This window comes from Pelodiscus sinensis, chromosome 18, assembly GCF_049634645.1.
Source record: "Pelodiscus sinensis isolate JC-2024 chromosome 18, ASM4963464v1, whole genome shotgun sequence".
NCBI classification, from domain to species: Eukaryota; Metazoa; Chordata; order Testudines; family Trionychidae; genus Pelodiscus; species Pelodiscus sinensis.
Window position 1 is genome coordinate 35,438,775 of NC_134728.1, and position 23,510 is coordinate 35,462,284.

General features: G+C 48.0%; 1 protein-coding gene and 1 long non-coding RNA gene across 5 annotated transcripts in view; one reads left to right on the forward strand and one right to left on the reverse strand.

The window, feature by feature from the left end:
- The window catches only part of ASIP (agouti signaling protein), a 127,761-nt gene extending 105,906 nt beyond the window's left edge, over positions 1-21,855 (forward strand). For all 4 annotated transcript variants that reach the window (XM_075901530.1, XM_006131705.4, XM_006131706.4 and 1 more), the window contains 2 exons: positions 9,289-9,350; positions 13,892-21,855. In XM_075901530.1, coding sequence (XP_075757645.1) covers positions 9,289-9,350; positions 13,892-14,068 — 239 coding nt within the window. In that variant the 3' untranslated portion in view covers positions 14,069-21,855. The remainder of the gene's footprint in view (positions 1-9,288; positions 9,351-13,891) is intronic.
- LOC112547216 (uncharacterized) overlaps positions 1-23,510 on the reverse strand; it is a 31,886-nt gene that overhangs the window by 5,130 nt on the left and 3,246 nt on the right. The window contains exon 2 of the long non-coding RNA XR_012896582.1: positions 9,690-9,753. This is a non-coding gene — a long non-coding RNA (uncharacterized LOC112547216). The remainder of the gene's footprint in view (positions 1-9,689; positions 9,754-23,510) is intronic.

Sequence of the window (23,510 nt, forward strand, 5' to 3'; positions counted from 1 at the left end):
AAAAGAACAGCGTCTAGACTGCTTTTTTTTTGAAAAATCCTTTTTCGAAAAAGCGATCGGACGCGATTATGCAAAAGAAGTGCAGGACATTTAAATCCGCTCTTCATTTGCACTTTCGATTTGCCTCATTTACATGCCTCTTTCAACAGAGGGATGTAGTCTAGGCATAACCTAAGAGACCCAGCTTACGGGCTGAAATGATTGACAGCAGCAAGTGCATTCTAGGCAACATTTGTATATTGCATCTAAGGAAACTACATTAGAAGAACACTGAGGTTGCAAAGCCAGGCACTCACAAGTTAGCCAATACCAGCTATGAAATTGTCCATGCAACCTTAACTTGTCCCCCTTGGGCACGTTACAGTGTTTACTTGTGTGCTAGTTTTTTCCACGGGCTCCTGGCCTCATTCAGTGAATGAGGGCTAATTCAGTATATATTTTATTATCCTCATTCAACATGTGGCTCACTGCTTATTTAATGCTTGCAATCTGATCCGCAATCGACTACAACATAATTAACTTCCTCCTGGCCATGTCCCTGTTGCTCTGACCATAGTATCTGAGTGCTCCATGGACACTGACATAACCCTCATCAAGCACCCTGTGAGGTAAGATGAGCACGTTATGCCTCAGTCGGGAAACTGAGGCACGGGGCTATTGAAGACAAAATTGTCCAGCTCGAGACACTTAGCCTGAATTTCGGGAGCACATTTCAGTGGCACATTGTAATGTTCAAAGTGCAACTCCTGGCAAGGTCAGTTGGGGCTGGGAGTGCTCAGCCCCGGCTGCCTCAAGCGGGGCAGGTAGAAAATGAGGAAGCGCCAGGTAGTGGCTGTTCCATTTAAACGTTTTGCCAGCGTCACCCTGAGCCAGGGCTAGACTCCAGTGCTTGAGGGCAGCAGCTGACAGCGCGAGCCGCAAAACAACCCTTTCCCAATCTGCAGCTCCCTCGCTACCACCCCCTTCCATCTCAGAGAAACAGAAAGATGCAGGGTCCCGCAGCCAGCTCCCTCCGCTACAGAGCTCTGCTCACACTCCCAAGGCAGGGCAGCTCTGGGCCCTGCATAAGGAACACGGCCTGGGGTGAGCTCATTACAACGTGCATGTCCAAGGGAGCCAAATGCCCGTTGCAGGGGCAAGCCTGGCCATTCCTGACCAGCGCTGGACTTTACTCCTTGCACGTTGCTTGGGGGGAGGAATTTCTAATGAACTGATTCCTTGTTTCTTGAATACCTGAAAGCACGTGCTCACATGGAGAGGTAGGTTACTGCCCATCGGTTTTGGTCACCAGCAGGGTGTGGAGCGTTAGCGCTACCGAATAAGCATCTCCCGCTTGAGTGGAAGGAGAAGCCATGACCAGCAGTGACCTGGTTTCATCTCTGTGGCGTGTGCCCCCGGGGAGACAAGACCCAGGCTTTGCCCGTGAGTTGCAGAGCTGAGTGCTGGCAGCAGCGAGTCCAACCTGTTGGGGTGGCTCCAGAGAGGGGGGTGCTATCCTGGTTACAGACCGTTCTGCCCCGTCTCTGTCTCCCTCAGCTCCCGTCCATAGATCCTCTGAGCTGGGCAGCCATCATGCCCCACACAGAGGCTCTGGGCTGCAGCAGGGAGAGGTACCTCTACCCAAAGCCTGAAGCTGCAGTTGGTGGCAGGGGGTGACCCTGGAGGAGGCCACCCAGGTAAGCCTGAGCTCTAATCCCCTACCCCACTGTGAGTCCTCCAGCCCTGAGCACCCTCCTGAACCTGAAGCCCTCATCCCTGGTCCCACACCCAGCCCCAAGCCTGTACCCCTCCAATACCCGAATCCCCAGGCCAAAGTCTGCACTCCTGTCTGCATCTCAACCACTGAGGCCCCAGGCCCGTACGCAAGAATTTCTGTGAGGGGTGCTTTTTTTGTAAATGTGGACCAAAGGGTGTGAATACACCCCCCATGTGCCTCCAAGTGGGGAAACAGCCCCAGCCTTCCCCTGGCTGGAGCATGGGGGAGGGAGGCTTGGGCAGCCCTTTTGCACCTCCCCCCCCCCCGCATACAGGCCTGAGCCCAGAGCCTATATCCCCTCCCGCACCCCAAACTTCTCATTCCCAGCCCAACCTCAGAGCTTGCACCCCCCGCCACAGCCCTGGCAGCCCCTCTGTCAGGGTATGTCTACACTACCGCGCTAGTTCGAACTAGCGGGGTAATGTAGGCATACTACACTTGCAAATGAAGCCCGGGATTTGAATTTCCCGGGTTCATTTGCATAAGCCGGGCGCCACCATTTTAAAATCCCTGCTAGTTCGAACCCTGTGCCACGCGGCTATACGCAGCACAGAGTAGCTAGTTCGGATTAGGCTTCCTAATCCGAACTAGCTGTACTCCTCATTCCACGAGGAGTACAGCTAGTTCGGATTAGAAGCCTAATCCAAACTAGCTACTCCGTGCCGCGTGTAGCCACGCGGCACGGGGTTCGAACTAGCCAGGATTTAAAAATGGCGGCGCCCGGCTTATGCAAATGAACCCGGGAAATTCAAATCCCGGGCTTCATTTGCAAGTGCGGTATGCCTACATTACCCCGCTAGTTCGAATTAGGAGGGTAGTGTAGACATACCCTCACAGCCCTGAGTCTCTCAACCGCACCCCCAGCCAGAGCCCTCACACTTCTTCACCCCAATGCCCCGCCCCAGACCTGAGCCCCAGGGAGGCCCGGGACTTTACCAAGGAGCCCAGGAAGCTGCGTAGAAAATCCCGCCTCCTCAGCTGCCCCAAAACCTGCATGGGCCATAATGAGAAACAAAAACTGCAAATCCTGCAGCTGAGCTCGGGGAGGCTTCGCCAGCCCTGGTATGTTGTACCCGCTGCCTATGTTATCCCCTCTTTGAAAGCCTCGCGTCTTTTGGAAATGCTTTTTCCTGATTGCCTCGTTCTCCCTTGTATGTAGGGTTGCCAGATGGTCTAACCAAAAATACCGAACACCCCCCCCCCATCCCCAGAAAAAAGGACACCGAGAGTTATTAAGCAAAAAAAAAGGAAAAAAGCAGCGTGGCCCCTTTAAGAAATGTTTTTGAGACTTTTTAGCCCTAACAGGCTGCCAGCAGCCATCCGCCATCTTGTCTTCCTGTTCTGGGCCAGACAGCTCCCCTGCGGAACCAGGGGAGCGCCCAGGATTTTCACCTCCTGGCCGGGACAAACAATCCCAAAATACCGGACATTTTAGGTGTCTGTTTTTTTCTGAAATTTTTTACCAGACAGGAGGCAAAAATACCAGACTGTCCAGGTCAATACCGGGCCCCTGACAACCCTACTTGTATGCCACTGCCCAGCCAGCCACGTTGGCCACGCGCTCAGCCATGTTCCTGCCTGGAGCACACAGAAGGCCTATGGAGAGAAGAGGCTGGGCAGGCCCAGCTCCAGGCCCGTCGTAGAAATGTGGACGCCCCGAGGAGAAATGCACAGGAGTGCAGGCAAAGGGGACTGGAGGGCTCGGCAGCAAACCCGCAGGATGGCGAAGGCGCTGCAGCTGGCCTGCCGAAAGGCCCGGGAGGCCAGGTCGATGCAGAGCCAAGCCAGCCCACAGATCTGCTGCTTTTGGCACGAGCTGCATGCCAAGCCTGAGGGAGACCCTCCACCACCCCACAGAGCCCCGCGGACACCACCAGGGAACCCCTCTTGTGGACAGGGAGGAGGAGGAGCAAGAGATGGGGGGTGAACATATGATGGAGGCCCCATCTCTGCCACAAGCCAGGTCCAAGGCAAACCTGTTCACGGCTCCACCACAGAGGAGCCAGGCCTGACAGCCCCAGTGAAGGGGCAGGAATCCGGGGGCAATGTGTGAATGCGTTTTCCACTGCAATGGTTGACTGTGCAGATGGTGCCCACCTCCAGCTGACCAGGACACAGGGATCAACTCCTCATTAACTTCCTAGAGCTAGAAGATGGAGCGGGGACACTGTCCGAAGCAGAGCAGACCATGCTGGGTGGGGCTGTGGAGCAGGCTGGCAGTCCCTCGAATCCTCCTAAGGGAGTTCAATAACAATTTCACGGAGATACTTTCCAATCCTCTTCTGACAGCGTCTAGGGAGAGCTACTGTGTTCCCAGTAAGCTGAGCGCTTGGGCAGCTGTCCAGGAGAAATTCAAATGCTGTCGAGCTGATTAGCAGAGCTCCTACAGCCAGCAGCATGTGCTTCTATTGGTGCACATCTACACATGCCTTGGTGCACATCAGATTTATTCTGTGCATAGATGGAACAAAATTGGAAGGAACAGTGGAGGGCTGCCTTATTTCTTCCACTGCAGTACAACTTCCCATATCAATCGATGGTGACTTTCGCAGGCACTACTGCAGAATGCAGGCTAGTGACGTGGGGGCCTGGTGGGACCCCAGCTGTCTACTTTGTGACTATGTCATCCTCAGGAGGGAGATACCAGCTAAAATCATCACTACCCGTGGGAAATGGTGCTAGTGCCCTGCACTAGGAGCCACAAAACCAGAAGTTCCATGCAAGTGAACAATTCCTTCCTCATCCCCCCACGGCCTTGCTGGCCCATTCTCACCCTGGCTAGGCTGAGCAGAGGTGTCAATAAGCAGGTCTTATTTAAAACTTATGGGGAGCAAGCGATGGGAGTTCTCACACTTGACTTTTGCTTTCCATTGTGACTATAAACACAATGGTACATCTGGGTGATTTGTCGGCAGCTGCGGCCTCAAGGGGTTCCCCTCCACCCCCATGAACACCTGACCATGATCCAGAGGAGTAGGAAGAGGACCCAGGCAAGATACGTTCTCAGAGATCCGGCATCAGACCAGGCGCAGAGGGCCTGGAGGATGAGTATTTCAGACACTATGGAGAAGGAAAGAGAGGAGAGGAGAAAGGCTCAGGAGTCCCAGCAGGGAAAGGAGGAGATGCAGCAGCAAGGGCGCCCTTCCCTCCCTTAGCATCCAGGGCATGGGTTGAAAGGCAAGCCACATCTGGGAGCACACAGCAGCTGCCCCCTCTACACACCCAAAATGGCGCCCTTCTGCACCAGAACCTAATGGGGCTTCTCCAGCAGCAAACACCTGTGTTGCAGATTTTCGTTGACCAGCAGGTTCTATATGCACAGGCTCCGCTACCTTTGCAGTCAATCAAGAACTCCACCATAGCATCCATCCCCCAGTATTCTTCGTGGCCGCATCCTGACCCCTTCTACTGCAGTAGATAGTAAGGACGCTCACAATTTCATATACATGGCCCGGGAGAGCCGTGGTTCCTATGTGGGTAGCACGTATGGACTGAAATTGACAAGAATGTTCTTTTCCTTGTTACATTCTGTGCCATTCATCTATTTGAGACATTTTTTATTATATTTGCTTTTAAATTGTGCATATTTTGCACTCGTTTTGGTACTCAGTAAAATTCTATTCTTAAATTAATTCATTGTTATTACTACACCACATATGATGCACAATGAGGCAGACTGAAAACGTCCACTCTTAGGGTATGTCTACACTACAGCGCTAATTCGAACTAACTTAGTTAATTCGAACTAAGCTAATTCGAACTAATGCATCCAGACTTAAAAACTAGTTTGAATTAGCGTTTTGCTAATTCGAACTAGCATGTCCACACAGAGTGGACCCTGAACAGAGGTTAAGGATGACCAGAAGCAGTGCCGGCAGGGCATCAGATGAGGACTTAGAGCGTGGAGCTGCTGTCTCAGGCTAGCCGAGGGCTGTGCTTAAAGGGTCCCGACCCCCACCCCGGACAGACAGTTCTCAGGGGTGCCCCGCTTGCAAAGCAGTCCTGGCTTGAAGTGCCCGGAGAACCCACACTTGGCATATCACAGCACTCGGCCATCAGCCCGGCTGCACTTGCCGCAGGCTGCCATCTGGGGAGAGGGAGCAATTGGGGGGCTGCAGAAGAGCTTCCACGCCCAGAAGCCCGCAGAGCCAGCCCAGTCCTCCCCATTGGGGGCTCGTACCCCATTCCTCCCTCACCTCCTTCCACTTACCCTTCCCTAGCCCCCCTTCCTGATGTACAAAATAAAGAAAACGTGTATTCAAAAATAGAATCTCTCTTTATTGAACAAAACTGGGGGAGACTGGGAAAAGGAGGTGGGAGAGAGGAAGATAGGGGGTGGGAGAGGGGAGGGCAACTACAATGATCAGGGGTTTGGAACAGGTCCCATATGAAAAGAGGCTAAAGAGACTGGGACTTTTCAGCTTAGAAAAGAGGAGACTGAGGGGGGATATGATAGAGGTCTATAAAAGTATGAGTGGTGTGGAGAGGGTGCATACAGAAAAGTTCTTCATTAGTTCCCATAATAAAAGGACTAGAGGACACCAAAGGAAAGGAATGGGTAGCAGGCTTCAAACTAATAACAGAAAGTTGTTCTTCACAAAGCAAAGAGTCAACCTGTGGAACTCCTTGCTGCAGGAGGCTGTGAAGGCTAGAACTAGAACAGAGTTTAAAGGGAACTTAGAGAAAGTCATGGAGGTTGGGTCCATGGAGTGCTATTAGCCAGGGGGTAGGAATGGTGTCCCTGTCCAAAGTTTGTGGAAGGCTGGAGAGGGATGGCATGAGACAAATGGCTTGGTCACTGTCTTTGGTCCATCCCCTCCAGGGTCCCTAGTGCTGGCCACTGTCGGCAGACAGGCTACTGGGCTAGCTGGACCTTTGCTCTGACCCAGTACGGCCATTGTAAGCTCAGGGCTCAGGGTCGCGGGTCTCACTGGACCCCCTTGATTTTCATGCAAACCTGCTCCTGGGTGGCCAGGCTGGCAGCTCTCCTGCCCTAGACGGCCACTTTCCTATGCCTAGTGCAGAGGTCGTGGACGAGGCCCCGGGAAGAGGGGGAGGGCTGGGGGGCATCGGGTGGCTGGCTCGAACCGTGCCAGGTGGAGAGTCTGCTGGCTGGGTGCTGGCAGGCTTGCACCTGGCACGGGCACCGTAGCCAACCCGTGCCCCTTTAAGGGGTCCGCGGCCGGGAGGGGGGCAGTAGAGTTTTCCTGGTGTTGGCCAGAGTGGCCACCAGGGAAAGCTGGGGAAGGCTAGCCTCCCACTAGTTCGAATTAAAGGGCTACACACCCCTTAATTGGAACTAGTAAGTTCGAACTAGGCTTAGTCCTCGTAGAATGAGGTTTACCTAGTTCGAACTAAGTGCTCCGCTAGTTCGAATTAAGTTTGAACTAGCGGAGCGCTAGTGTAGCGCCTGTCAAAGTTAATTCGAACTAACGTCTGTTAGTTCGAATTAACTTTGTAGTGTAGACATACCCTTAGTTATTGTACAGGGCAGTAGAACTCATAGGGTCAGTGTCAAAGAGTGTAATAATTATAAATGTGCTGCAAGCACCACGATATTAACAGGTGCATTAACCAACAGTGCTATATTCATCCATGTACACCAAGCACCACCCAATTCCTGACAGGCCCCCAAACTTGAGGGCCAGGTGAAACACAATCTACCACCACACATTACTGTGAGCATTGAAGTGCTCTTCCAAGACTTCCTTAAGGCACATAGCTCCACACTGCCCTCTTCCAAGCGTATCTTGTATCTGGCATAACATCTGTGAGGCTAAAGGGGGCACAAGTTGCCTCCAGGGTGGAGGGTAAAGTTGTCTGCTGACTTTGAGCAGCCAGACACAACGGGTAACTATAACCATTGGCATATTTTTCTCACTGAGAGCCAATCCTGTCAGTAAACTTCTCCAGCAGCCCGTGAGGCTCCTGAAAGTGCACTCAGCTGTCATTCTGCATGTGCTAAGACAGTAGCTGTGTGTTTCCTCCGTGCTGTCAAGCTGGCTCATATACGAGTACATGAGCCTGGGGAGCAAGGGAGAGGCTAGATCCCCTCAGAATCTCTACATTCCAGCATCACCAATGATAATTCTGCAGTCTGGAAGGAATGTCCCACCCAGGGCCCCTGATGGGGGAGGGAGGAGCAAAAGGGGCAGCTGCCCCTGGGCCTGGCTATTTAAAAGGGCTCCCAGCCATTGCCACGGCTACTGCTGCTGCAGCAGCAGCTGGAGCCCTAGGCCCTTTAAATTGCCTCGCGAGTCCCAGGTGGTGAGGGCCAGGCAGCACTGAAGGGCTTGCTAGGGGAGGCTGGCTCCTGGCCTATCCCACCTGAGCCTGCCCCCACCTTGCCCAGTGCCCCAGCAATTCTGACAGCAGCCTGGTCCCAGCTGGCCCCTTTCTGAACAGTATTGTGTTCTCGAGCTGAGTCATGCACCTTCCGTGGCCACCTCGCACTGATATCGGGGAGGTGTCCCAGTGAGCCACCAGCGGTTGCTTATCCCCAGAAAAGTAACACTTTCTGCGTATTTGCACGCCAGCAGCTCCCACGGTGGATTTTCCAACTCCAAAGTTATTTCCCTCCGGCTAGTAGCACTCCAGGGCTGCAAACTTCCCTTGGGCGACTGCCATTCACTTCTGTGTGGTCAGAGCAGCTCTCATCCTGGGGTCCCTGTGCTGAAGGGCGAGGGTGAACTTCACACCCATCCAGGAATGTGGCCTCTCTCATGCAAAAGTTCCTGCAGCCACCATTCACCATCCCAAAATGTGACCCCCACCAGACAGTTCTTATTTCTCGGACCCAGGCATGGCCCTCTGCCATCTGAACATCACTGACAACCTTGGCCTGGTTTGCGCTATGTCCAGCAGCAATGTGTCCTCCACAACACTGCCCTGTTTCACATAGCTGGGGGTTTCTTCTTGCGGCACTGCACATATGGGAAGGTCATTCCTCCGATGTTTGCAGTGCTCCTGACAATACGGCAGAGCTGTGCAGGCTCTGGTGACCAGCAAAACCACCATGCAGGTTTGTGAGACTTTCCAACAAGGTGCAAATATTATGGGTTGTGTGGGGAGAAAGTTGCATGATGGAAACTTGACCCCAGTCTCAAGCACCATTGCATGACTTGTTTCTGTCCCTCCATGCAGTACAAAAATCTCCCCTATGACAGTGCACCTAACAATGGTGAGTTGCACACGGGGATCCATAATCATGATGCACTTGCACTATTCCTTGGCAAACACTTCCGGTGAGCACATGCTGTGCTGACACAAGCGCCCAGATATGCATGTATGCAAGTGCTAGCCTAACGTGGTACCTGATGCTGATATAACTTGCATCAATCAATATTTGTAGTGTAGACATAGCCTTGGACCCACTATGTTTATTAGAAGATGTCTCCTAAGGAAGGGCTTCCTGAGTTTAGAAACACTGCTCCAAGAAGATAAGAACAGTGTTGTGTATCTAAATCAGATAATCACACACGCCTCACAGTAAATACAGGCTAATATCATGGTATGCTTTATTTTCTCTTTAGAATTAACCAAAACATCCAGGAAAGTAAGCAGGAAAGAGGCAGAGAAGAAGAAAGCATCCAAGGTGTGTGACTATTCTCTTAACACTGTACAGTTCTTATGGCCATAGTAATATTATTACACCTTTCCTCGGCGTATGTTTTCGACAGGTTTGCAGGGCCTCCTGCCAGTACTAAATAAAGTCAATTCAACAACTGTACAAAATCAATAGCACAATTCTAAGTAAATGAAATAAATCCAAAAAGGCTTGACACAAAATAAAGAAGTGTTAATACATTAGTTCATAATTTTTCAGTGTTTTTAAAGAAAAATATTCTTTTCTGCCATCAGCCCAAGTTTAGATAAATAGAATTGTGGCTCAAAAGTTACAAAATAGTAAGTGACAGAGATAATATAAACTTACAATTTGTTACAGGTTCATGGCACACAGTTGTTCTGCAGTCCCCTTTCAGAGATGTCCAAGAAAGCTTTAAAAATACATATAAAAGAAAAAAGGCAGAGAAAAGTCAAAGGCAGCTTCCTAGACAAATCATCACAAGTCAAAGTCTGCGAGCTTTTAACTCGTACTGATTGGTTGAGCCAATCAGAAGGTAGTTTCCAACCACGTGGCCTTTTGAGGACTCATATAAATCTTAAAACAAGATTATGTTTTCCAGAGCCAGTCTGAAAGATTTTCTAACCCCATTTTATGGAATTATACTTTGCAGCATATTATAATATTGGTATTGTTAAAACACCACTCTGAAGAAACATGCATCTCGATTTCTTTATCAAAATGTTTACAAACCCTATGTAAGTTTCACAGTTTGCCTTATTTATTTATTTTATTTCTGGACCAGGAATCAAACTTCCTTTTTTTACATAATTTCATTAGCATTTGTCTTTAAAGCTTATAGACATACACTCATGAAGTTGTGTGGGTAGCTTTTGTTCCAATTACATTTATTCTGTTTAGCAAAGCAATGTATGGTTTCATAATTTGTATATTAATTGAAATTAACACCCATTGGTTTACTCTTTATAACAGGATTGTTACATTTAGTAGAACTTGCTCTAAATGAATTGCATAGCATTCAAAAAACAAATGAACACAATCTTTTCAATGTTTAATATATAGTTTTCCTTTATTAGAGGTTAAATTTTATATTCCTTGAATAAAGAAATATACATGCATGCTTCTTTTGATATTATTGCTTTAATTTATATTTTAATATGCTTCAATATATACTGCCACAAAAGGCCTTAGGGTTAGAAACTACCTAGGAAAAATATGCATTTTCCTCTAAAAATGAGAAAAGGCATAAAATCTATATTTATTCATTGAATGTTTAATGATTTCCAAAGGGTAAATTAATTACAATTGTTTTAAAACCTCTTTTTAAAAAAGTAGCTGAATGGTACCATAATGATGATATGCATGCCAAAATGAAATCAAGATGCTCTGGAAGAAAAAGAAAGGGTAGGAGAAAATTCCAGCACCAAACAACTAACTCACTGGATAAAAAGTGGTTAGGATAAAAGGAAGAGCAGGCAGTCTAACACGGGGGTCTGTTGGTGCAATATAGCAGTGGAAGGGAAACCTGTCAAAACCTGTCAAAAATCCATGCTAAGGAAAGTATAGTGGTATCACTACTAATGGCTAAATGCTTTAATAGCAACCTATGTGTGAATAGTCCTTGCATCAGAAGTGTTTCATCTTTTCTTACAGCCTTTGGTCAAACATAAATTATATTTATTTTAACAAGACTAGGATCTTAGCCAATTGCAGCCCAGAAACCTCACACTTCTCCTCACAAAACCAACCCCCAAACCCTTGATGCCATAACTCAAATGTGCAGTGGAATTCCTTTAATGTGCCTCCAAAATTAGCAAGTGCTTCTCACAGCTAGCTGCTGGCCAAAAGTAGAATCTTGGACCAGAATCCCCTGGAGGGTTGTGGGATGAAATTCACATTCAAATACTTGGATTTGAACCAGTGATAAACATGTTGTCTTCAAGTCAGATGCAAAATGTAAAAGGGGCTTGTTTTCCAGAGCTCAGTTGGCCAAAATCTTGCAGGAATTTTCCTCTCAGACTTGGAAATGCGGAAGCCTTGAGATCCTAACCTACACCCTAACACCAACATAACCTCCAACTGTGGGCTATAGCCTAATCCTGATCCAGACTGGAATAGCTCCTCTTTGGCACATCTCTGACAGCTGCTAGTTAGCAAGGGTAAACTTAGTTCTGTGCATGTACTCTGGTGCCCAAAGACTTGTAGCAGAGTTATCCTTAGGGTGGTATGGGGCCCAGTGCAGCCTCCATGCCATAGGCCCCGCCCCTGCCCCCACTCCACTCCTTTCTGTAACCAGGATGTTCCATGGAGTATGGTGATATCAGCCCCACGAGACAAAAACGAGGGACGCTGAGTGACCGTCGAGTGTTACTCTCTCCAAATGCTCTGGGGGTGGGGGAGAGCTGGCAGATGTTGCAGCTGTGTGGGTCCCACGGTATTAGAGAGATGAGGTGAGGGAGGTAATATCTTTTATTGGACCAATGTCTGCTGGTGAGAGGAACATGTTTGTTCCTTTCACCAACAGAAGGTGGTTAAAAAAATAATTGAAACAAAGCACATGTTAAAAAACAGGTTATTATCAATCATCAAATTATCTAATCCTGCTTGATTAAACGATATCATATAAAGCAACAATCTCTGACAAGCATTGCCTGTTGATTGGGGAAGGCAGATGTCTGTTTAGTTATCAGCTCCCAAATAGCAGGATATGGTCAGTCTCAGGGCCAGCAGAAATGCTTCTATTCCAGCCAAACGGGGGGTAAAGGGAGGCTCTAACCAGTCAGCACTGGCCCAAACTAAGCACTCACCCAAACCACTCCCACTTCAAGTTAATGTTGAGACTGCAGCTCTGCTGCTGATTAAGGCAGCCTGCCCAAATTGCAGGTGACTAGGAATTCTGCGCTGCCCCACAACATAAGGTTACACGCAGCAGTCGGTAAAGTTTAGGGTAGCACCTCTTGTTAATCTCAACTGGCAAATACGAATGTGGATAAAAATAGTGCGGTTTCAACATCCAGCTCCAAACCCAAGCAATACACATGGGCGGGTTCTTTCAGGCAGCGAGGGTGTTTAACCTAGGGCTGTTGTCGAAATTTACAGACCTGTTCTAGAGCTGTCCTTCTCAGAGAGAAGCTGTGTGCTCACTGCACACATACGTTTGTGCGCACACTCACCACCTGCAGTGAGAACGCCAAGGGAGAGGCACCATAGGCTGCTTGCACATAGTTGAAAAGATCAGCCAGCGGTTTTCTCAGCACCCCTGATTAACGCTGAGGGTCTTGCTGCTTGGCTAGAGGTTCCCTGCTGGTAGATGTCAAGCCTTGGATGTTGCATATTGCTGGCTAGCTACACCTCAGTAGCAACCAGGAGAATAAGGCCAGACCCCTTTATCAGGTCTGATGGCTTTTCATAGAATAGTGGCCAGCAGCTGGAATGAAGCTACGGCATTTTCCTTTCCTTCTATTTTTGGGGGCAGTGGCCTGCGTGGTCCTTCCTGCTTGGAACTTCTCCTGAGGAGCTTGTTGGTGAATTCTTGTGATTTAACTCTGTTAATTACATTTTTTTTCTTCCTAAATATCACAGTTTTCGGGCTTCCATTTCAATATGCATGTCCTCTAGCCTCACAGATTCAATGGGACATAAGCTCCTAAATTACTTAGGCACTTTTGAAAATGTTACACTCAATCCTTCTAGCCCTCTGAAAACAATTGAGGGTTAATAATGGGAATCCTGCTCTTGAGGTAGCTGGAGTTTTGGGGTCCTCCATGCCTCCCCCCTTTTGCACACTGGGACAGAAAGATCCTGCTTGTATTGATTTATCAACAAGGAGAGCTACATTTGCAAAATATCTTCACAAGTGGGTCAGAAGATTTGCAAGAGCTTTTGTTTTCATACCAAAAAACTTGCATTTGTTCTTGCAAACAGAGGTTCCCATACAGGAATTGGGTGTATGCTTGACTAGCCATTTTCACATCCTTACATGCAAGGTAGTGACTGTTCCCCCCTCCCCCCTATTCTTATGAAATAATTTTAGAAGGTTCTTAAAATCATGATTCTAAAAACTGATAAACTCTCATAGGGTGGCTGATTTGTACTTAAAAACACCAGTCTGGAGACCAAGAAACCAGAGTTTCAGTCTCAGATTTCACGTCTCCTGTGACTCAGTTTACAAAAGTTTCTAAAACAGGGCTGAAATCAACTTTGCAGAGATGTTGTGAGGTTTGAAAAACATTGTGAGATCGTCACATAAAAAGACGTCGATGGGCAAAGTATTCTGAACTGCTCTCAGATTATTGGGCCTGTCGCTTTGCCACACAGGATCGCTCCCTACAGAGTAGTGTCCAGTCCTGTTTTAAATGACTCAGAATTGAGCTTGCACCTTCCGCTAATTCTTCTCAGAGGCTATTCTAATGCCTAATACTGGCCACATCATTAGGTATTTTCTCCTGATCTCAAGCCAACATTTCTCTTGGCTAAGTCCTATATCAATGCCTTAGTCGCGATCCAGAATTGCTGCAGAGTTAATAAAAGTTTTCATTTCCTTCTTGCAGAGAAAGACCCAGAGAAGAAAGTCCCGCAAGCCCAGGCCCACACACCCAGGGAATTGTGTGGCGACTTGGGAAAATTGCAAGCCACCCTCTCCCCCGTGCTGTGACTTCTGCACCTTCTGCCACTGCCGGCTTTTTCAGACTGTCTGCTACTGCCGAGTAGGAAACCGAAACTGCTAAACTCACGCCAGGAATGCAGGGCTGGAACTCAGTCATTAGCTGCTCCAGTGCGGGTTTCAGCCTGTTTGTCTCACGTGTATTGCAAGCAAAGTCTAGAACCTGCCACTCTGGCTGGCTGGCTTTGTGTTCTCCAGACCTGAATGAACACGGGGGTTTACCTCATAGAGCAAACTATCATCCACAAGTCAATCACTATAGAGAGTGTGAGGGATGGGGTGGTGGGTGGAGGCTAACGGATTGACAGAGCATTTACAACAGAGCCAAAGGGGAGTTCCAATCCAAGACGAGTTTCTTTTTCTTACACACACATGACACCTCACTGTAGGCTGTAGGTTTCTATGCAGACTCGGGCTGAACGCCCTAGGCTTTCAGTAAAAGCAACAAGCAGTCCTGTTGTGGTAACTCAAAGATTAACAGGTTTTCAGTGTCTACCTATGGTATGAAACTGGCTGCATTAAAACAAGCTTGGTTAACAGAGCAGGGGGCCTAGTACTTAGAAGATAAGAACGGCCATACTGGGTCAGACCAAAGGTCCATTTAGCCACAGTGGCCAATGCCAGGTGCCCCAGAGGTAATGAACAGAACAGGGTATCATCAAGTGATCCCCCTCTGCCACTCTTGCCCAGTTTCTGGCAAACAGAGGCTAAGGACACCAGACCTGCCCATCCTAGGTAATAGCCATTGAATTTATCTAGCTCTTTTTTTTAATCCTGGTATAGTCTTAGCCTTCAGAACATCCTCTAGCAAAGAGATCCCTTGGGTGATTGTGCATTGTGTGAAAAAATACTTCTTTTTGTTTGTGTTAAATCTGCTGCCCATTCATTTCATTTGATGACCCCTAGTTCTTGCATTATAGAAAGTACATACCACTTCCTTATTCACTTTTTCCACACCAGTCATTGTTTTATGACCTCTATCATATCCCCACTTAGTCTCCTCTTTCCTAAGCTGAAAAGTCCCAGTCTTTTTAATCTCTCTTCATATGGCAGCTGTTCCGTACCCCGGATCTTTTTTTGTTTGTTTATTTGTTTTTTGCCCTTTTCCAATTCTAATATATCCTTTTTGAAATGGGTGACCACACTCAAGATGTGGGAGTGTCAGGGATTTATTTAGAGAATATATTTTCTGGTTTATGAGCTATCCCTTTCTTAATGATTCCCTGCATTATCTCCGCTTTTTTAAAGTCACTCTTCCTCGGCACACGGGGTGGATGTTTTCAGAGAACTACTCACAGCGACTCCCAAGATCTGTCTCTTGAAGTGCGAACAGCGACTTTAGACCCCCTCATTTCAGACATATGTTTTCCAATGTGCATGACTTTGCATTTCTCAACATTGAATTCCATCTGCCCTTTTTATTGCCCAGTCACCTACCTTTGTGAGATCTCTTTGTAGCTCTTTGCAGTTTTCTTACCCCATGTGGTTTGCCTGCGGGGACAGTGCCACGTGTTATATTGGAACCAGGATCCCATGCTATAAGTGCCACCTCCCCACACATGGAGTAAAGCAGGGATATAACATGGCTTTGGACCTATCCTCCCAGGCAGTGTTCCGACTCTATGCAGTGTCAACACAGCCAATTCCAGGGGCTCCCAGACCCCTGGGGATCTTACCAGGGCACGGGGAAGTACTGATTAGTCTGAAATCTTAGAGGTCCCCCTCGTCTTTCTGTCTTTGCTGGGAGGGCTCAGCAGCATAATGCTTTCAGCTGGAGGATCCTCTGGCCCCTTGTCATCAGGGACAGACCTGGCAAATCATGCCAGAGGGAGTCGGAGCAGGGCTCAAAGCCAGTTTTAATGCTGAAGGGGTTCTCACCCCATCTCAGCTTTTGACGTCTACCCCCATTCTTCTCTGACGGCAGGCTCTATGCCCTCCACATTTCGTCTCTCTTCTGCAGCCCTTTCCTTGCTCCTCCCGACACTGACAGACATCCACGGACCACTGTGTCTGGTACCTATGGTCCAGCTAATGCTATAAGGTTCCCCCCCCCCCCAAAGTGCTTCTATGAGCAGTCTGCTGGCCGTTCTCGCTACAGGACATCCTGGCTATAAGTCCAAGGTACGTTCCAAAAAACTTGGACTCACAGCAAAACAACTTAAAGTGGGGAAGTTTTTTCCACAGCTGACTTCCATTTGTACAAATTGCGGGGGACGCTGCACAACTTAAGAGCGGGGAATGAGAGGACTTATAATGCATCAGTTCCTACAAGCATCAACGACTTTAGTGCAGAATGGATGGATACCGGGGCAACTTATAGCAGGGATGCCCTGTAGCAGCCTGGAGAGGGTCCTGTGCCTACATCCTCTTGTTCCCTATCCAGACCCATATAGGGGTCCCGTTACTTTGTTTCAGCTGATTATCGCCAAGTAGAGTTGAGGGCTACAAGATGTTCTGTAAAATCAAAGAAAACTCAAAAGAGAGATACGCTCTGAAGCTATTCTGGCAACGGTTACTCATAAGATGTTTCCCTCCCCCCACCCCAACGTAAAGCCCAGAGCTCGAGACATAGGCCAGATGTTGACGGGGAGCAGATGATTAGTCTGTCAATCTGTCTCTCCATAAAGTTAAAAGAGAGAAAAACCTTGGAGAAGTTAAACAAAGACAGACCAGCCCCCGTGTGCATTCCTTCTGCTACCGGCTGCCATCAATCTTGCCAGCTTGGATTCTATTAAAATGCTCCTCGTTATTTCTTTTAATCAGATGTACACATTCAGAGCCGGTACACAGTTTGGGCAGGGAAAAAAGGGAGCCCAGAAAAATCGAATGTACCAGAGACAGGCCAATCGGGCCAAATTCCGACACCTTTACTCAGACTGGGGAGTGCACCTTGCCTGCCATAGATGTGCTCAGCCTAAGTTTGCAGAATCTGACCTAAAGTGATATTTCCATGGGCCAGAAGAAAATGTCCCGAGTGGCCATTATGCCCATCCTAATAGTCAGATGGCACCTGGGAGTCCGGAGGGCGAATGAAATGCGTTCTTGAGTGCGGTGCTCAGACGCAGTAAGAACCTGAGAGCGCCTTCACCAAGAGCCTTTGCTAAGACCATAGACACAGGAAGGGTGTGAGTGCACAGCGCGCAACCGTGCCACACGGCAACTTCCCATGTGGACACCGCCAGAGCGCCGTGCAAGTCCTGCAGCACCACCTGGCTCGCCACGCTCCCCAGGAAAAGTTCGGCTCCAGGACTTCCATAGCACTGTAGCAGGCCGCACGTGGGACATCCCCAAGGCTGCCAGCACAAAATGGCTGCCGACCAAGAGACCTAGTGTTCAACCTCTCCCCTGTTCCTATCCCTGCACTTAAAGGGGACATGCTGTTTTAATGGTGGTTTTTTTTTTTTGCTCAACAATTTGTTCCCCTCCCCGCCCCCCACGCTTTTCTCTCTTCAACATAATTTTTTCCCGGTGTTTTTTTTGGGGGGGGGGGAGGTCAGTATTTTTGTTTCAACCATCTGGCAATCCTACCTCCAGTCCTGCAAGGGGTACTGCACATAGAGTCAACCGCCAGCTGCTCAGCACAGCACCCCCTTGCAGACCAGGGGCAGGGAGCGAGAGATTTCCCGTGCTCCCCCTGACCCCAAGCCCTGATTGGTGGGGGAAGCGCACAAAGTCTCCTTCCACTGCCAGGGGTGCGGGAGCCTAGAAGGAACCGCCAGCTGTACCACCAGCTGTTCTGAACAGTTGGTGGTTCTCTCTGGTGTAATGGGGGGCAACATCTTCATGTGCTCTCTCCCACCCCCCAAGCCAACCAGGGTTTGCGGGAGGGGAAGCATGGAAGTGTCCTGTCTCTGCCCCTTCCGCCCAAGGCCACACCCCTTGCAATTTCTGAAGTGGCCCCTCGTCTAAAATTATTGCCCACCCCTGCCCTAAACAATGCTCAGCTCTGTGTTTTCTGCAGCCCTGGACTTCTGGGCCTCAGCTCCTGCCAGTTTGATTTACCTGAGCAAGCAGTGCCCTGGACTGGAACAGAAACATTTGCTTGAATGAGGATTGCTCAGATGAGGAAGTAGCAGCAAGATCAGGGGCTGCTGTATCCGAATGCACATTCCTCCAGCTTTCCTCCCTCTGGCGGATTGTGTGATGCGCTGAGTGGGTCCAGCGAGACGCTGTGTGCCTTCAACTCCCTCAGAGCTACGTCAGCATTTTCATGAGCAACCTCAGCCTTGCAGGATCTCCAAGCCCGCTAGCAGCATGAAGCCTGTTCACGAGATGTGAAGACCCAGAGGGATCGGATATGCCAGACGAGTGCCCAAGCTTTTGGATGCATTTCCAAGCTGGACAGAATTGGGGAAAATTGTAAGGAATTTTAAAAATTCTCTCTCACTTTCTACTGATGCAAAGCAGCCCACATGGCTATAGAGATACAATCTACCCAGAAGACAGTCTGAGTTGGGCAGGTCTACACTAGGAAATTATTTCGAAATAGCTTATTCCGAAAAAAATAACTGCTGGAATAAGCATTTCAAAATAGCTTGTCAATGCTACAGGTTGGACCTCTCTCTGGTCCAGCACCCTCAGGACCTGACTGGTCCTGAACGAGGGAATTTGGTGGACCAGAGGAGGTCCCCTGCCACTGGCTCCTCAGACCACCTTCCCTCCCCGCTGCCAGCTCCAGCCACCCCCATCTGCCAGGCTGCTATGGCCCCAGTAGGCAGTAGCCCACACTGCCCTAACCCAACCCCGTTATCGTAGTTGCCGTGTCTCCAGCTCTGGCCCCGCTATTGGGGCTGCTGCATCTCCAGCCTTGGCTCCGCTATTGTGGCTGCCACATCTCTGGCCCTCATCCTGCTACTGTGGCTGCTGCGACTGCCACATCTCCAGCACTGCTATTGGGGCTGCCACAGCCCCTGCTGTGCTACCGGGGCTCCGGTGCCCGTCCCAGCTCCAGCCCTGCTGGGCTCCAAGCCACCAGCCCTGCTGCCACTCGGACTCCCACCCAGGACTCCCTGTTCCACAGATGTTGCAGGATGAGGGTGCCCCAGTTTTGAGAGGTCCAACCTGTACAGAGAAGCCTCAAAATGAGTCCAAGGCAGGCTCCCTTAATGTGGACATGCTACCTCGACTTCGAGCCCCAGGAAGCACCGGGGAGTAATTACTTTGAATGACTCTGGGGAGCAGTTATTTCGAAATAGCAGCAGTGGAGCATCCAGACTCTCGCTATTTCGAAATAAGCGTTATTCCCTGAGGAAAGCAGGAGTTGTTATTTCAAAATGACCAGCCCCTTATTTCAAGCTAATGGGCTTGGCAGTGCAGACGCTCCGCTTGTTATTTTGAAATAAGGGGAGTTATGTTGTGGAAGAAAGCAAGCCTTCACTCTGCGTTTGTGAGCAACAAGTAGTCAGAGACAGTTTCTTCGAGCAATATTGCAAGGGAGGAAGAAGCTGCTGCGAGGCAGATCGTCGAATACAAACAATTATGAAGCAGTTTATATATTGTCCATTAGATATAATAACATTAAACAGTCTCCTTCTCATTACAAACACCAATGGCTAACAGTTATTTTAGTTCCACCCAGATGCTCCTAATCTCAAGGTCCCTGCCAGAGTCAGCATTCTATCCTTATCTCTTTATGGAGGCAAGAGGCAAAGGCAGCATCTTATTACAGCTCTCGCATTGTCAGGCCACAAACTTACCCTGACTCTTGCTCTCTTGCTAACAAGACCAAGATGGCTGCACACAAATTCCCTTATTCCCTTTTCCCTGCCTCCACAATGTAGACTAGACCAGGGCTATGGGAGTAGAGGTGGAAAGGGGCACTTAGCCATTCGATGGTGCCCTTTCAGGCTGATTAAGGATGAACATGAATGGCTCAGAAGAGGGCCAATGGAGCCCTTTGGCTGAAGGATGACGAGTGCAGTACAAAACACCTTGGTGGGGGAGGAAGTAGACAACATCCAGGACTTCAACAAGGAGACTGAGATTTCACCACACAAAATCTGATTGCTGGTTTCTGATCACCCCAGACACTAAAACTGAGCAGACAGCCTACTTTTTTTCTATGGCTTTACTCTTGTCCACACACTGTTTTCTAACTTTTTAAAATAGGAAAGCAAGGAATAAGTACAGTAATTACTCATTTAACACATGCCCACTTAATACATTTTCACAATAGAACGATTTTTTTTTAGAGAACTTTTTTGAATAACACGACCGTCCCCGAAATAACATGAATATAATCAAGTGGCAGACTACTTCGTGCGGTGGTATAAGTTGATGAAAACAGTGGTAATACCCATGAGCGGATGAACACACGTGGTCACAGCGCTCCTCTGCTCACTCACGTGTTTATCTTCGTGTTTTAACAAACCGCGGTGACTTGTGTTACTAGATATCTTGTATTGCTAGATATCTAATGTTGATACTGATGACCAAGCACCAACAAAAAATTGACTTTGCCACCACCACCTGAAACGCAACCCCCATATTTTCCATTATTGTTAATGGGAAAATTGACCCTGCATAGCACATTTTCGCTTAGCACGAACATTTTCAGAAACGCATCTATATTGTTAAATGAGGAATTACTGTTCTGAAAATGGGTAACCCTCACTTTCACACCCATTTTTTTACCATTCATCCCATTTTTCCAGTGGAAAGGAGGAAGGGAAGGTGAGACAAAAATTCAAAAACCAAAAACAGAAAACCAAATTTTTTTCCATTTCCAAAAACTGAAATTAAATTTTAAATTGAAAGAAAACAAATATTGTTTCTAAATACTGGAAAAATCTAATATTTTTGTCTAAATCCATATTTTCAATGTAAATTAAACCATGTTTTCTGGCAGGAAAATTAGACAGTTGAAAAATTTTGACCACCTCTATCAAAATCCAACCATGGAATTGTATTGTAACCTATAGTTGTTTATCTGTGATTAATGGAAGGTAAAGGCTTATCACATATATAGTTATTTGTGTGTGTGTGTGTCCACACATACTTTATAACAAAGTATTTACAGTCTTTAAGACAAGATAAATATAGTGATAGAGATGTAGCCGTGTTAATCTGGTGTAGCTGAAACAAAATACAGGACTATGTAGCACTTTAAAGACTAACAAGATGGTTTATTAGATGATGAGCTTTCGTGGGCCAGACCTGATCTGAGGAAGTGGGTCTGGCCCACGAAAGCTCATCATCTAATAAACCATCTTGTTAGTCTTTAAAGTGCTACATAGTCCTGTATTTTGTTTAAGATAAATATAATCTTGTTTGTTTTTATTAATGGCACAAATGAACTTACAATCAATACTATGAGGCTGTGTCTACATTGGCAAGATTTTGCGCAAAAGCAATCACTTTTGCGCAAAATCTTGCCACCTGTCTACACTGGCTGCTAGTATTTGCACAAGAACACTGACGTTCTAACGTATAAAATCAGTGTTTCTTGCGCAAATACTCTGATGCTCCCGCTCAGGGATAAGCCCTCTTGCGCAACTGTTCTTGCGCAAGAGGGCCAATGTAGACAAGCAACGTTAATTTCTTGTGCAAGAAAGCCCAATGGCTAAAATGGCCATCGGAGCTTTCTTGCGCAAGAGAGCATCTACACTGGCATGGATGCTTTTGCACAAAAGCACATCTCTTGCACAAAAGTACATGCCAGAGTAGATGCTCTCTTGCACAAATACTTTAACACAAAAACTCTTGCGTTAAAAGTATTTGCGCAAAATCTTGCCAATGTAGACGTAGCCTGAAAGTGTTAGTCTCTATTATGTTGCTCTTTTAACAACTGTTCGCATTGAATGAGCATTTATAGAATATGGAAAGCAATAAACGATGTATTAGTAGCAATTACTTCCCATGTTCCGTCTGAAGAGGATTTTTAAGCGGGGAGGAGGGAATTAAAATGCTGGTTTCTCTGGGATGGAGGAGCCTCGCTCATCAAATGAATAGCCCAGAGCAGGATGTTTTGAAAAGACATGCGGATGTTAAAGTTTGCAGCTGTACAGAAAGCTAGAGCTATAAATCAGCAGTTGATTTCTACCTGCTGAGAATCTAGTCTCCAACATGGGGGTGAGGCAGGGAAGCTGTGCTTGAAAATTCTTCTGGAGGTCTTTTTGAGAGCTCTGCCATGCCAATTAGAAGTGAAGTATGGCTTTTCAAAGAGGTTTTGGCCACTTTCCCAAATTAGAGATTGACATCAGCTGAAGATAGAGGGGAGGAATTAAAACAAGAAGGCTAATGGGGAGCCACAGATGGAAACGTTTGTGGTAGTCACTCCAGGACACAGGTCTGGGTGCTTTGTTAACACATGCAATTTGGAAGAGGGTATTAGTTCCTATGTTTCTTTAGCAAATTATGTCTCCATATGAGATGAGTAGGGAAGTGAAATATAATATTCCTAAGCAGCTGCTGTACTGCCCAGAGCTGTTGCTTTTGCTCTGTTGAGTAGAACTGAACTGCTTCCCTTCTGATTTTTAAAGACACTTTGGGCTTTCTTTCATACACTGTCTCAGCAATTTACAAAAAAATTCAATTCTCTGCCTGCTGGAGGCCATGATCGTGTAGAGCAGTGGTTCCCAACCTTTGGTCTGCAGACTCCAGGTGGTCCGTGATGATACTGTAGGGCGTCTGTGGAAAGTTTAGGAAAGGAAAGGAGAAGAAAAGTAAGGATCGGGCCCACTGGGGACTGGGACTTTCCACCCAGTGATTCTCGCCTGGGGCTCACCGTTTGCGAACAGCCACACACATGCTGCCTCCTGCCCTCGGGATGGGATCTTGATACCACGAAGGCACCATCCGTCCTCCCACCACCAGTTGTGCTGAGGTTTATGCTCCAGCCCTCTCTCCCCTCCCAGTCCCATGGAGGGCCTTATCCTTACTTTCTTTTCCTTTTCTTTTTTTTCTGCCCCAGGGCTCCGTGCTCGGCCAAGGGCGGAATGCAGGGGCAGGAGCCACAAGGGCTCCCTCACCATATCCTCCGTGGATGAGCAGGGGCTGGAGGGGATGGAAGTTGAGGAAGCAGCACAGGCCAAGGGACATGCTGGCTGCTGCTTCTCACCGCTCCTCTTGTGGGGGGGGGGGTCTGTAAAATTTTAACAGATTGAAAAGGGTCCGTATGTACAAAAAGGCTGGAACCACTGGTGTAAAGCATCCCTACTCAAGGCAGCAGGTAAGTGCACACTGAATCCCACTGGAGTTAATCAGGCTTCGACATATTCCTTGCACTAATGTACTTCCCTTAACAGGGATAGCTCTAAACACATGCTTAAGTGTTTCTCTAAATCAGCCTCTATCTGTGATCTCCCCCTAGCGATACGTCTACACTGCACGGCTTTTAGTGACACAGGCTTGTCACAAAAAGCCAGCTTGTGTGAATGCTGTTTGTCGCCACTTTTGCCAACAAAATACTTCCACCCCTATGGGGGGTTTTGCTTTATCATCAGGAGGGGGTGCCTACCAACAATGTGCAACAGTCACACTTTCAGTTGTGGCAGCAAAACTTGGTT